The sequence below is a fragment of the Zingiber officinale genome, chromosome 3B, assembly GCF_018446385.1.
Source record: "Zingiber officinale cultivar Zhangliang chromosome 3B, Zo_v1.1, whole genome shotgun sequence".
NCBI lineage: Eukaryota > Viridiplantae > Streptophyta > Magnoliopsida > Zingiberales > Zingiberaceae > Zingiber > Zingiber officinale.
This window is the reverse complement of record NC_055991.1, coordinates 95,407,109-95,421,830: the sequence shown is the minus strand read 5'-3', so window position 1 is coordinate 95,421,830 and position 14,722 is coordinate 95,407,109. Positions and strand designations below refer to the sequence as shown.

General features: G+C 41.1%; 1 protein-coding gene across 1 annotated transcript; it reads right to left on the bottom strand.

The window, feature by feature from the left end:
* Window positions 1-2,200: 2,200 nt before the first annotated feature.
* On the bottom strand, window positions 2,201-3,118 carry LOC122055044 (zinc finger MYM-type protein 1-like). Its single transcript, XM_042616442.1, has one exon. The coding sequence runs from the start codon at window positions 3,116-3,118 to the stop codon at window positions 2,201-2,203; it is 918 nt and encodes a 305-aa protein (XP_042472376.1).
* Between the last annotated feature and the right edge of the window lie 11,604 nt (window positions 3,119-14,722).

The following is a 14,722-nucleotide window of genomic DNA, read 5'->3' as shown; positions in this document are numbered from 1 at the left end:
AGAATCGTCATTAATTCATATTAATGTTTCTGTTACACTCTAAATAAGGTATTAAAAAGATATTCAGGTGGTAAAACTTTGGTTCATTCTTTTAGGTAAATTTTACCTTGACTAGTCCGACATTTGACGTGTACAGGTTATGCTCACACACGAGTCAACCTTAGTTCAGTACAATTCGGGTCCTGGATTATCATTCACCCCTGAGCACCCATGCATGAGAGAGTCTTTCCCCATGTATATTTTTACAACATCAATGCATGTGTCATAATTTAAACTAATAATAAAGCCAAGTGACTTCTAGTGTGAGGCTAAAATTCATGCACAACAGAGTCTCTTCATCTCTATCTCTTTATTCCATTCACATTTTCAATAATCTCCCACATGAATGGAAAATAGGGTATGTGGCAGCATTCAATAGTTGAGGGAGCATAGTATAAGTAGGTTTTTACTCTTTGAACCTTCTCTTGTGACAATTTATTTGCATACTAGCTAACAATAGACATGATGTTCTTGAATTGTTTTGTCATCTGTGTAAGCATTGACAAATCTCACCCAAGACTCTCCCTGATACAACTCAATTATAATAAGTGTGTTCATTCTTGGCTATAAACACGCCTGATTTTGTGAGAAGCTCTAAGAATTATGCCTCCAATTCTCTTCAAAGCGGCCATTAAAAGTCTATAGGCTTACCCTGGTCCCAGTGGCGGATCTAGGAATTTAATCATGGAGGGGCGGCCGTGTTCTGAGCGCGGCGAAATTTTTTTGAACAGTTAATAACTTCTATGTAATTAAAAAATATTTTTTAAATAACTTGCATACAAGAGAAAAAGGTACAATATTATGAAAAGAAACTCGTACAATAATATTAAAATATTAAAGCAGTCTACTAACAAATACGTGACAATTGCATTCTTCGAGATTCCATGTTCTGAAAACGTTGTAAAATTGGCTCATTGTCGACAATATTAAAAACATCTTTCTCGATATAGACTACCAAACTATCATTCATCCATTCATCTCCAATCCTGTTTCGCAAATCTGTTTTGACAATATTCATTGCCGAAAACACTATTTCAACGGTTGCAGTAGCAACTGGAAGAAGTAAGGCTAGCTCAATCATCCGATAAACCAAAGGAAATACACGGTTCTTCATTGTTTCAATCATTTTCTTTGCAAGAGCTCCCAAATCTGAAATGCCTTCAAATCGTTCATATGATCTGACGTCATCAATATATGTTTCAAGCTCTTGTTCAACCAACATACGCTCATTCCAAGAAAAATCATCCTCATAAAAATGTGCTAGACGCACTAACTTCTGTACATCAAATCTAGAGAACGAGTTCCTAGGATCAAGGCATGACATATAAATCAACAAATCTGTAGTTGTTTCAGAGAAACGACTATCCATCTCCTGTAGAATAATATCGATAACCTACAATTTAAAAATCAAACAACAAAAGTAAAAATTAATAAATATGTTACTGTTTAAAAGAATTTAATTGATAGTAAATAAAAAAAGAATTAAGAAGTTACATCACAAAAGATTTCAACATGGAAGTAGTGATAAAAATTAACATTTTTCCATCTCTCTTCAAACGACTACGGTTGTTGATGTTATCTGTCATATTAATTATTTCAATGGAATGAGTGTTACAAAACTTCTTCACATCCTCAAGTAAAATATCCCATCCAGAATCTCTCAACTTTTGCAATTTGCATTTCACATTATTGATCAAACGCATCGCATTCACAATATTTTGATCTTTCTCTTGTAGAACGGTTAATAAATATTTGTGATTGCCAATATACGTTTCATCAATAGTAGAATAAACACAAATTCATACCTCTCCATTCTTTCAACCAAAGTTCTACTTAAACCCTTAGAAGAACGATCACCATCATCAATCAAATTTTGAAGAACCTCTATAACAGATGGCCATATTTGTTCAATACGACATAAAGTTGAATGATGAGACCCCCATTGTGTATCTCCAGGTCTAGCTAGACTACTTTCTTGGTTTAGTCCTCTACCAGAACTAATCTCTCATCTTTCAAGAAGTTTAACTTTTCTGTCATGTTCAAGTTGTCGAAGTTTGTCGACCCTTTTGCAAGATGATGCAGATGTGTTTACAATCGAACCAACAATCCACATGAAATCACAAACATATTGATTTGCTTGAGCAACAGCTACAACCACTAGCTAGAGTTGATGAGCAAAACAATGAACATACAATGCATACGGATTTTCTTTCATTATCAGTGACTTTAAGCCATTAAATTCTCCAGACATATTTGAAGCACCATCATATCCTTGACCCCTCAATCTCGCCACTGACAAACCATACTTAGCAAATAAAGAGTCGATTGCCTCCTTCAAACAAGCAGCTGTAGTTGTTGCAACATGAACTATAGCCATAAATCGTTCAATCACCTCTCCATGTTTGTTCACATATCTAATAACAACTATCATTTGCTCTTTCACTGAACAGTCACGAGCCTCATCAAGTAGTAAAGTGAACCACCTATCTCCAAGATCAGCTAGAATAGCATTTGTGGTCTCAACTGCACAAGCATTCACCAATTGCTTTTGAATTTTTGGGGCAATCATTTGATTATTTCCAGGTGCATTCATTCCAACAACTGCCGCAACTTCCGGACACTCTGAGCTATACCATTTGAGCAATTCTAAAAAATTGCCTCTATTGGATGATGCCGAAGACTCATCATGTCCTCGAAAAGGCAATCCTTGTAACAACAAAAATCGAATTACTTTTAAAATGGAAGTCAAGCGTTTGCGATAAGCAACTTCAAGCTCATGCTTCCCCGATGAAAATGAATACTCCACACTTTGTCTTTGATTCTTGAAACCCTCAAACTGTATTCTTGCCTCATTGTGCGCACTACCAACCCCACCTACATGCTCATTGAATTTTTCAATTGCTTTTTTCCAATTAATAAAACCAGATCTCGTAAACACATCACCTCCTCCAAACCCTATATTACTAGGTCTAAAAAGATAACACCAGAAACAAAAGGTTGCATCCTTTGAAACACTATACTCCAACCAATCACGGTCTTTAAACCAAACCTCTCTGAAACATCTATTGTCTTTACCCATTTTTTTTTCTTGGAAAATTATGGCCTCGAGGTTGACAAGGGCCCATAGCAACATATTCTTTTCGAATACGATCTCTAGCACCAACATCATACTCTTCAATCAATTTTCGTAAACCAGGATCAGCAACAATTTCTACTTCACTACTCAGATTTTCAATATTTTCAAATAAAATTTGCGGAGGAGGTGGTGGTGGTTGTGGTGCAGGAGTAGACTCTTCATTCTGAACACTAGACGATTCAATTGAACTTCTAAGTCTCTTTGCAAAATATTTCAACATTTTCTACAAATTATAATGTATGGGAAAAAATTATCAACATAAAGTAATGTGAACAATTTAACAATAACACAATTAAATTATTTAACATCATTCATCGACACAATTCTTTTAAAAAATAAAATTAATTTAGCATAAATTATCAATATTCACAAATTACAATTAACTAACAGCTAATAAAAAAACTAATTACAAATTAAGAGTTTATAAAAAACTAAATTACAAATTATCCAATCATTAAATATACAAAATCTAAAATTTTAATTATCCAACAATCAAATATAAAAAACAACTAAACATTTAAACAATTAAAATATTAAATTATTACTTGTATCATACATTGTAATCAAAAAATAATCAAACAATTATTAAAGAAATAAAATAAAATAAAATCTACTTACTTGAAGGCCGAACCTTTTGTTGGGGATCGGACGGCCGGCTTGAAGGGGGGTTGGATAGACGGCACCCCCAAATAAGCGCTTCCTACGTATTTGTTAGCACAGCGGAATACAAACAATACAAATACAAATACGAAAGCTAAAGACTAAGAATGAGAAAGACAAGCAAACCAATTGACACGATCGTTTAACGTGGTTCGGAGATTAGGGCTCCTACTCCCTATCTATCGGTGGATTACTCCCCGGAAACTCCGGCTAGCTCACGTAGCTCCTTGTGGGTGGAGAAACCTCACCACAACCCTCACAAGAACTCTTTTGACGCTTAGGGCACAAGTAGACTACTAATAGAGATTAACCACTTTATTTCGTCAACTCAAACCAAGCTCCCAAGCTTTGGTTTTATAGGCCACGGTTGGAAAACCCCGCCTACCAGTCGACTGCCCTCATGAAGATCTCTGGAAATTCGACCGTTACATCCCAGCGGCTCGATTCCACACATTCTGCTCGATGCCGATCGGCGCGATCGCTGCACCGATCGCTAAAACATGCAATGATCACATAAAGATCACAAGAGTGCTACAAGATTACCTACAAGGCGCTTACAAGATCGCCACAAGAAACCCTAAAAACTAGGATTTTACTCCGAGTACAATCTCTCGTCGTACCCTCACCCTTATGACTCACTTGATTCTTCCTTTGCAGCTTTGACCTTTGCCTTCAAGCCTACTTCCTTTGGCTCTCGTCCCTCGGATGCATTCAAGCCCGCTGCTCATCCCCAATGCCAGGCCTCGAAGTCGCTTCCCTCGGCCCTTGTCCTCATTGCCTTGTCCACGGTCCCTCGGATGCTCCATCCTTCACCGGACCCGAAGCCATCAACCTGAGTCATATGTGTATCCTGCAAACCTGCACAACTCAAATACACATATCAAATACAAGGGTGAACCTAACTTAAACCCTTTGCCCAAACACCAAAACACATGGTCCCGCGGACCATTGGGATTGCTCCAACAATCTCCCCCTTTTTGGTGTTTGGCAATACGTTTAAGTTAGGGAAAACATATAGCAAATAAACATGCTAAAACAAATGGACTTACGTTGCCAAGGCTACACACTTGGACTTACACCGCCGAATGGACTTACGTTGCCAAGGCTACACACTTGGACTTACACTGCCGAATGGACTTACGATGCCAAGGCTACACACTTGGACTTACAACGCCAAATGGACTTACGTTGCCAAAGCTACACACTTGGCAACCGCCGAAACAATGCACAGGGCTTTTTAAGAACCTATCCCAAGGCTCCCCCTACACCTAAGCTTCCATTGAGCTAGGATTTTCCACATAAGGCTTTTGAAGGACCTATCCCAAGGCTCCCCCTTTACCTAAGCTCTCCATTGAGCTAGGATTTTTACAACGGGCTTTTTAAGAACCTATCCCAAGGCTCCCCCTACACAAAGGTACTTTCAGGTTTTCCTAACTAAACCTTACTTCTCCCCCTTTGCCTAACATCCAAAAAGTTCTCCAACAATATCCCAATTATTGAAAACTTGTCATCCAAATGACCCTAAACTCATGTATGTATCACCCATGGATCCCATACATCTATATGAGCTGACCCGGTCAAAATCTAGTGCTGAAAACACTTTCAGACTGGTATCAGTCGACTGCAAGAAGTACCAGTCGACTGACCCCATGAAAACGAGCTTACAGAGACATTCTGTGCTCGTGAACAGTGTTACCAGTCGACTGGTAACTGTACCAGTCGACTGGTACACTATTCATGAAAAAATCAGCCTTTTCTGGCCAACTTCAGAAATGCGCCAAAAATTCCACAGACCTCCAAAAATCCCCAAATTTTGTGGAGAGGTCTATTATATCAATATCTACTTGGGAAAAATATATATAAAAATATATCTATCATCAATCCCAAGATTGACACAAAACACAAAACTAGCTAAAAAGTTCAATTGAACCTTGACCTAAAGTCCTAATTTTGGCTTCCTCTTGATGTATTTGCCCATACCAACCCACAATGCATCCCTAGCATTGGTTTATATGGCATCTATACTTCCAAAACCAATTATCATGCAATATGACCCCAATTGTCATATTTCTTGCATGAAACATAAACCATGTGTGCCAATTCCCTAGGTTTGAGACTCAAGTCCGTCTCTAAACCACTTGGCACACTCCATGGCTCCTCTAGACCCCCAAGTAGAACCCACCTGAGATCCATTGGCCATGGGTCCCAAATTGACTCTTTGAGCTCCCCCTAGAGCTCTTAGCCTTAGCCACCTCCCTAGGTGACTCTTCCACAATGGCTAGGCCACATCGATCCACCCCCGGTGACACTTGGCCTACAAACGTAACTTTCTTAACCTTGGACACCTTGTCCTTGGTTAATTTCTTCTTACCATTAAATGACTTTCCCTTGCCATTAATTGACTTCTCCTTGCTATAGTCATATGCAACCCTAGCATAAGACTTTCCCTTAGCCTTGGAGACCTCTCCCTTGCCATGATCATTTGCCACCCTAGCATATGAACTCTCATTGGCCTTGGAGGGACTAGATCGGTATCCCAAGCCCGATCTATCATTATTGGGTCTTTGGCTACCCAACATCATCCTTAATTCCTTAGATCCAACATTGAATCTCTTAAGGAATTGTTCCAACTTATCAAGCTTTCCCCTTAAAGCTTGATTCTCCTTCTCTAGGTTTCTAACCCTAGAGTTAATTTGTCCAAATTGGACATTCCTAGACCTACCCTTCCTAGGCATGTGTCTCCCCTTCTTGGGATTAATGCCTTGGTTCTCCATTATCTTCTTCTCCTTAGGTAATGAGAATTTAACGTGTCTAGGTCTATCATGTATAGGTCTCCTAGGGTTATGATCTACATTTACCCTATTTCTATCATGATATTTAAAACCAAAATTTTGCATGGGCATATAATGATTAACATTATTTTTCCTAGCATGCATGGAGGAGTTTAAATTTGACTTTAAATTTAAATTAGGGTTTACCTTACCCTTTACCTTTGGAGCTCCCCCTTGACATGAGCCTCCATTCTTCCTCCACTTCTTTTCCCACATCCTTAAATGCCCCAACCTTTTGAGCTCTCTCTTCCTTGGGCATTTGGTGTGGTAGTGCCCTATTTCACCACAAGTGAAGCATCTAATGTGCTTCTTCTCGTTCTTCTTCCTACAACTCAAATTAGATTCAAAATGAATTGAATTGAGTTTAGGAGTTACCTCTTTCTTACCCAAAGGACATCTACTCTTGTAGTGTCCCTTCTTATTACACCCGAAGTAAATTATGTGGTCCTTTGACTTCACTTCGGTGGAGGTGCTTGCTAGATTGACCACTTCCAAGACCTCTTCTTCTTCTTCACTTGCCTTGGAATTTTCTTCAATTCTTGAGGATGTAGATAATGCCTCATCTTCATTTTCCTCCTCCTCAACTTGAGCAATTAAACCCATCTCCTTGGGTTCTTCTTCTTTTGATGTTGAATTGCTCTCCACATCCGATTGGTCCTTCTTCTCCTCTTGGACCACTTCATCACTTTCTTCGGATTTTTCATCTTCTTGTGTAGGCAAAAATTCCTCCCATGGTAATTTCTTCACTTTGCTCCACAATTCATGGGCATTCTCATATTTACCTACACCACTTATCACATTAGGAGGCAATAAATCAATTAAAATTGCTATTACCTTTGAGTTTGCCTCCGATCGTGAGGTTTGCTCCTCCGTCCAATGTCGTGTTCGGAGCTTCTTTTCTTTCTTGTCCTTTGGGACTTTGAATGACTCCTTTACAACCATCATGGTGTCCCAATCCGTGTTGAAGAAGACTTCCATCTTCATCATCCAAAATGTGATGTCCACAAGGCTTCCTCCTTCAAACTTTGGAGGGACAATCAACCCGGCCATCTTCTTATGCGTTGCTCTTCTCGGTGGTTAGTCCGATGAAGTGCACCCTTGCTCTGATACCACTTGTTGGGGATCGGACGGCCGGCTTGAAGGGGGGTTGGATAGACGGCACCCCCAAATAAGCGCTTCCTACGTATTTGTTAGCACAGCGGAATACAAACAATACAAATACAAATACGAAAGCTAAAGACTAAGAATGAGAAAGACAAGCAAACCAATTGACACGATCGTTTAACGTGGTTCGGAGATTAGGGCTCCTACTCCACGGCTGTCCGTAAGGTGGACGATCCCGATCCTTCGGTGGATTACTCCCCGGCAAACTCCGGCTAGCTCACGTAGCTCCTTGTGGGTGGAGAAACCTCACCACAACCCTCACAAGAACTCTTTTGACGCTTAGGGCACAAGTAGACTACTAATAGAGATTAACCACCTCTATTCGTCAACTCAAACCAAGCTCCCAAGCTTTGGTTTTATAGGCCACGGTTGAAAACCCGCCTACCGATCATTGCTAAAACATGCGATCGCCCTCGTGGAAATTCGACCGTTACATCCCAACTCGATTCCACACATTCTGCTCGATGCCCGATCGGCCGATCGCACCGATCGCTAAAACATGCAATGATCACATAAGATCGCTACGGAGTGCTACGGACTACTACAAGATGGCGCTACAAGATCGCCACAAGAAACCCTAAAACTAGGATTTTACTCCGAGTACAATCTCTCATGCACTCGTACCCTCACCCTTATGACTCATTGACGCTTCATTTGCAGCTTTGACCTCTTGCCTTCAAGCCTACTTCCTTTGGCTCTCATCCCTCGGATGCATTCAAGCCCGCGGCTCGTCCCCAATGCCATCTTTCGCGTATGCCTCGAAGTCGCTTCCCTCGGCCCTTGTCCTCGGTCCCTCGGATGCTCCATCCTTCACCGGACCCGAAGCCATCAACCTGAGTCATATGTGTATCCTGCAAACCTGCACAACTCAAATACACATATCAAATACAAGGGTGAACCTAACTTAAACCCTTTGCCCAAACACCAAAACACATGGTCCCGCGGACCATTGGGATTGCTCCAACAATCTCCCCCTTTTTGGTGTTTGGCAATACGTTTAAGTTAGGGAAAACATATAGCAAATAAACATGCTAAAACAAATGGACTTACGTTGCCAAGGCTACACACTTGGACTTACACCGCCGAATGGACTTACGTTGCCAAGGCTACACACTTGGACTTACACTGCCGAATGGACTTACGATGCCAAGGCTACACACTTGGACTTACAACGCCGAATGGACTTACGTTGCCAAAGCTACACACTTGGCAACCGCCGTAACAATGCACAGGGCTTTTTAAGAACCTATCCCAAGGCTCCCCCTACACCTAAGCTTCCATTGAGCTAGGATTTTCCACATAAGGCTTTTGAAGGACCTATCCCAAGGCTCCCCCTTTACCTAAGCTCTCCATTGAGCTAGGATTTTTACAACGGGCTTTTTAAGAACCTATCCCAAGGCTCCCCCTTCACAAAGGTACTTTCAGGTTTTCCTAACTAAACCTTACTTCTCCCCCTTTGCCTAACATCCAAAAAGTTCTCCAACAATATCCCAATTATTGAAAACTTGTCATCCAAATGACCCTAAACTCATGTATGTATCACCCATGGATCCCATACATCTATATGAGCTGACCCGGTCAAAATCTAGTGCTGAAAACACTTTCAGACTGGTATCAGTCGACTGCAAGAAGTACCAGTCGACTGCCCCCATGAAAACGAGCTTACAGAGACATTCTGTGCTCGTGAACAGTGTTACCAATCGACTGGTAACTGTACCAGTCGACTGGTACACTATTCATGAAAAAATCAATCTTTTCTGGCCAACTTCAGAAATGCGCCAGAAATTCCACAGACCTCCAAAAATATCCAAATTTTGTGGAGAGGTCTATTATATCAATATCTACTTGGAAAAAATATATATATAAATATATCTATCACCAATCCCAAGATTGACACAAAACACAAAACTAGCTAAAAAGTTCAATTGAACCTTGACCTAAAGTCCTAGTTTTGACTTCCTCTTGATGTATTTGCCCATGTCAACCCACAATGCATCCCTAGCATTGATTTATATGGCATCTATACATCCAAAACTAATTATCATGCTATATGACCCCAATGTCATATTTCTTGCATGAAACATAAACCATGTGTGCCAATTCCCTAGGTTTGAGACTCAAGTCCGTCTCTAAACCACTTGGCACACTCCATGGCTCCTCTAGACCCCCAAGTAGAACCCACCTGAGATCCATTGGCCATGGATCCCAAATTGACTCTTTGAGCTCCCCCTAGAGCTCTTAGCCTTAGCCACCTCCCTAGGTGACTCTTCCACAATGGCTAGGCCACATCGATCCACCCCCGGTGACACTTGGCCTACAAACGTAACTTTCTTAACCTTGGACACCTTGTCCTTGGTTAATTTCTTCTTACCATTAAATGACTTTCCCTTGCCATTAATTGACTTCTCCTTGCTATAGTCATATGCAACCCTAGCATAAGACTTTCCCTTAGCCTTGGAGACCTCTCCCTTGCCATGATCATTTGCCACCCTAGCATATGAACTCTCATTGGCCTTGGAGGGACTAGATCGGTATCCCAAGCCCGATCTATCATTATTGGGTCTTTGGCTACCCAACATCATCCTTAATTCCTTAGATCCAACATTGAATCTCTTAAGGAATTGTTCCAACTTATCAAGCTTTCCCCTTAAAGCTTGATTCTCCTTCTCTAGGTTTCTAACCCTAGAGTTAATTTGTCCAAATTGGACATTCCTAGACCTACCCTTCCTAGGCATGTGTCTCCCCTTCTTGGGATTAATGCCTTGGTTCTCCATTATCTTCTTCTCCTTAGGTAATGAGAATTTAACGTGTCTAGGTCTATCATGTATAGGTCTCCTAGGGTTATGATCTACATTTACCCTATTTCTATCATGATATTTAAAACCAAAATTTTGCATGGGCATATAATGATTAACATTATTTTTCCTAGCATGCATGGAGGAGTTTAAATTTGACTTTAAATTTAAATTAGGGTTTACCTTACCCTTTACCTTTGGAGCTCCCCCTTGACATGAGCCTCCATTCTTCCTCCACTTCTTTTCCCACATCCTTAAATGCCCCAACCTTTTGAGCTCTCTCTTCCTTGGGCATTTGGTGTGGTAGTGCCCTATTTCACCACAAGTGAAGCATCTAATGTGCTTCTTCTCGTTCTTCTTCCTACAACTCAAATTAGATTCAAAATGAATTGAATTGAGTTTAGGAGTTACCTCTTTCTTACCCAAAGGACATCTACTCTTGTAGTGTCCCTTCTTATTACACCCGAAGCAAATTATGTGGTCCTTTGACTTCACTTCGGTGGAGGTGCTTGCTAGATTGACCACTTCCAAGACCTCTTCTTCTTCTTCACTTGCCTTGGAATTTTCTTCAATTCTTGAGGATGTAGATAATGCCTCATCTTCATTTTCCTCCTCCTCAACTTGAGCAATTAAACCCATCTCCTTGGGTTCTTCTTCTTTTGATGTTGAATTGCTCTCCACATCCGATTGGTCCTTCTTCTCCTCTTGGACCACTTCATCACTTTCTTCGGCTTTTCATCTTCTTGTGTAGGCAAAAATTCCTCCCATGGTAATTTCTTCACTTTGCTCCACAATTCATGGGCATTCTCATATTTACCTACACCACTTATCACATTAGGAGGCAATAAATCAATTAAAATTGCTATTACCTTTGAGTTTGCCTCCGATCGTGAGGTTTGCTCCTCCGTCCAATGTCGTGTTCGGAGCTTCTTTTCTTTCTTGTCCTTTGGGACTTTGAATGACTCCTTTACAACCATCATGGTGTCCCAATCCGTGTTGAAGAAGACTTCCATCTTCATCATCCAAAATGTGATGTCCACAAGGCTTCCTCCTTCAAACTTTGGAGGGACAATCAACCCGGCCATCTTCTTATGCGTTGCTCTTCTCGGTGGTTAGTCCGATGAAGTGCACCCTTGCTCTGATACCACTTGTTGGGGATCGGACGGCCGGCTTGAAGGGGGGTTGGATAGACGGCACCCCCAAATAAGCGCTTCCTACGTATTTGTTAGCACAGCGGAATACAAACAATACAAATACAAATACGAAAGCTAAAGACTAAGAATGAGAAAGACAAGCAAACCAATTGACACGATCGTTTAACGTGGTTCGGAGATTAGGGCTCCTACTCCACGGCTGTCCGTAAGGTGGACGATCCCGATCCTTCGGTGGATTACTCCCCGGCAAACTCCGGCTAGCTCACGTAGCTCCTTGTGGGTGGAGAAACCTCACCACAACCCTCACAAGAACTCTTTTGACGCTAGGGCACAAGTAGACTACTAATAGAGATTAACCACCTCTATTTCGTCAACTCAAACCAAGCTCCCAAGCTTTGGTTTTATAGGCCACGGTTGGAAAACTCTGTCTAAAACAGTCGACTGCCCTCTATGGAAATTCGACTGTTACATCCCAACGGCCCGATTCCAGTCGACTGGTTAATGACCAGTCGACTGCTCCATACTTGTCGAGCGAACAGAAGCATTTTATTCGCTACTAGTCGGCTGCCCAGATCGCCACAAGAAACCCTAAAACTAGGATTTTACTCCCGCGCACTCGTACCCTCACCCTTATGACTCACTTGATTCTTCCTTTGCAGCTTTGACCTTTTGCCTTCAAGCCTACTTCCTTTGGCTCTCGTCCCTCGGATGCATTCAAGCCCGCGGCTCGTACCCAATGCCATCCTTCGCGTATGCCTCGAAGTCGCTTCCCTCGGCCCTTGTCCTCGCTGCCTTGTCCACGGTCCCTCGGATGCTCCATCCTTCACCGGACCCGAAGCCATCAACCTGAGTCATATGTGTATCCTGCAAACCTGCACAACTCAAATACACATATCAAATACAAGGGTGAACCTAACTTAAACCCTTTGCCCAAACACCAAAACACATGGTCCCGCGGACCATTGGGATTGCTCCAACACCTTTGCCGCTTTGATCGACAATCGGAAGAGAGGGAAAAATAGTCTTTGGGCGCAGGACTTTGCCGCTTTGCCACTTTGGTCGGCGCTTGGAGAAAAAGAAGAAACAAAGGGCAAGATGCCAAGATCACAAGATAAAGCCGTAAAGGTTTTGTGAGCGGCGGCAGAAACAAAAAAAAATCGAGCAGAGATAAATAAAATCATAAAAAATAAATCTTTATATAAAAAAAATCGAGCAGAGAAAAATAAAGGTATAAAAAATAAATCTTTATATAATTATATATGGAATGAAAACGTGTCAAACAAAAAATCAAGGAAACATTTGAAAGCGTGTTCACACATATAAAAAACCTAAACCTTTGAAAACGTGTTCACACATATGAACACGCGTCAACGTGAACACGCGGCTGTATTAAAAGGACACGTGGTTTACCATTAACAAAATGCACTGTTCGTCTTTTCGTTGAGCCTGCGACTGCGATTTCTTCTTCGTTACTGTGAAGACTTTTTTACCGCTACGCCCCGATTTTATTTTTTTTGTTCCGCCGACAAGGGGGGGCGACCGCTGATGCCGCCCCCCTGCCTGGTCCAGTCACTATTTTATTGGGTTATCCCCCACAGTGTGTCTAATCAGTATAAATTTATTCACTTTGAACCTAGTTCATGGGATATCCAGTTAGCATAGGTTGGGTGCCCGCTGCACTGATTACTGACAACGACATCAAACTCATTTCTCGTAATGAGCTTATAACTGACTCTCAATTTAACCCTTTGATTAGCGAATCCACTAGGTTATCCTTTGACTTCACATAGTCAACAATGATAACTTCCATGGAAAGTAGTTGTTTAATGGTATTATGTCTATGATGTATCTGTCTAGACTTACCATTATACAGATAACTCTGTACCCGGCTAATTGCTGATAGATTATCGCAATGTATGCAAATTGTTAGCACCAGTTTTGTCCATCTCTAAATATCTTCTAAGAATTGTCATAGTCATTCAACCTCTTCACCACATTTGTCAAAAGCTATAAACTTAGATTTCATTATGGATTTGGTTATTACTATTTGCTTAAAAAAATTTTAGAAAATGGTTGCACCTCCCAGAGTGAATACATATTCACTCATAGACTTAGAGTCTTTTATGTCAGATATCCAACTCGTATCGTTGTATCCTTCGATGATAGCCAGGATATCTCGTATAGCGCAACCCATGTTCACGAGTATATCTCAAGTATCTCAGTACTCTTGTTATCCTTTTTCAGTGCCCAACACTAGGATTACTCATGTATTTACTCAGTTTACTTACTACGTAGGCCAAGTCTGGTCGTGTACAATTCATTAGGTATATCATACTTCCAATCACTTGAGAGTGCTCTATTTGAGAGATACTTTTATCTCGTTTTTTCAATAGATGTTGACTCGTATCTATCGGCATTCATGCCAACACAATATCACCCTTGGTGAATTTCTCAAGAATCTTATCCACGTAATGAGACTGACTAAGAACAAGTCCTTCTGCTATTCTAAGAATTTTGATTCCCAGAATCATATCAACTAGACTCATGTCTTTCATGTCAAATCTTGAGTTTAATATATCTTTAGTGATTTGATTATCTTATCATTACTTCTAATGATAAGTATGTCATCTACATATAAGCACAAGATGACATATAATCGAGAGACGAGCCGGCGTCTATAAACCCTCCGAGCGGAAGACCGTCGAGCTCCGACGTAAAAAATCGAGAGACGAGTCGGCGTCTATAAATCATCCGAGCGGAAGATCGTCGAGCTCCGATGTTAAAAATCGAGAGATGAGCCGGCGTCTATAAACTCTCCGAGCGGAAGACCGACGAGCTCCGACGTTAAAAATCGAGAGACGAGCCGGCGTCTATAAATCATCCGAGCGGAAGACCGTCAAGCTCCGACGTTAAAAATCGAGAGACGAGCCGGCGTCTATAAAC

What these genes read in the sequence shown, in the direction of transcription:
- LOC122055044 (XM_042616442.1), bottom strand. Translation starts at nt 3,118, where the DNA reads ATGGGTAAAGACAATAGATGTTTCAGAGAGGTTTGGTTTAAAGACCGT.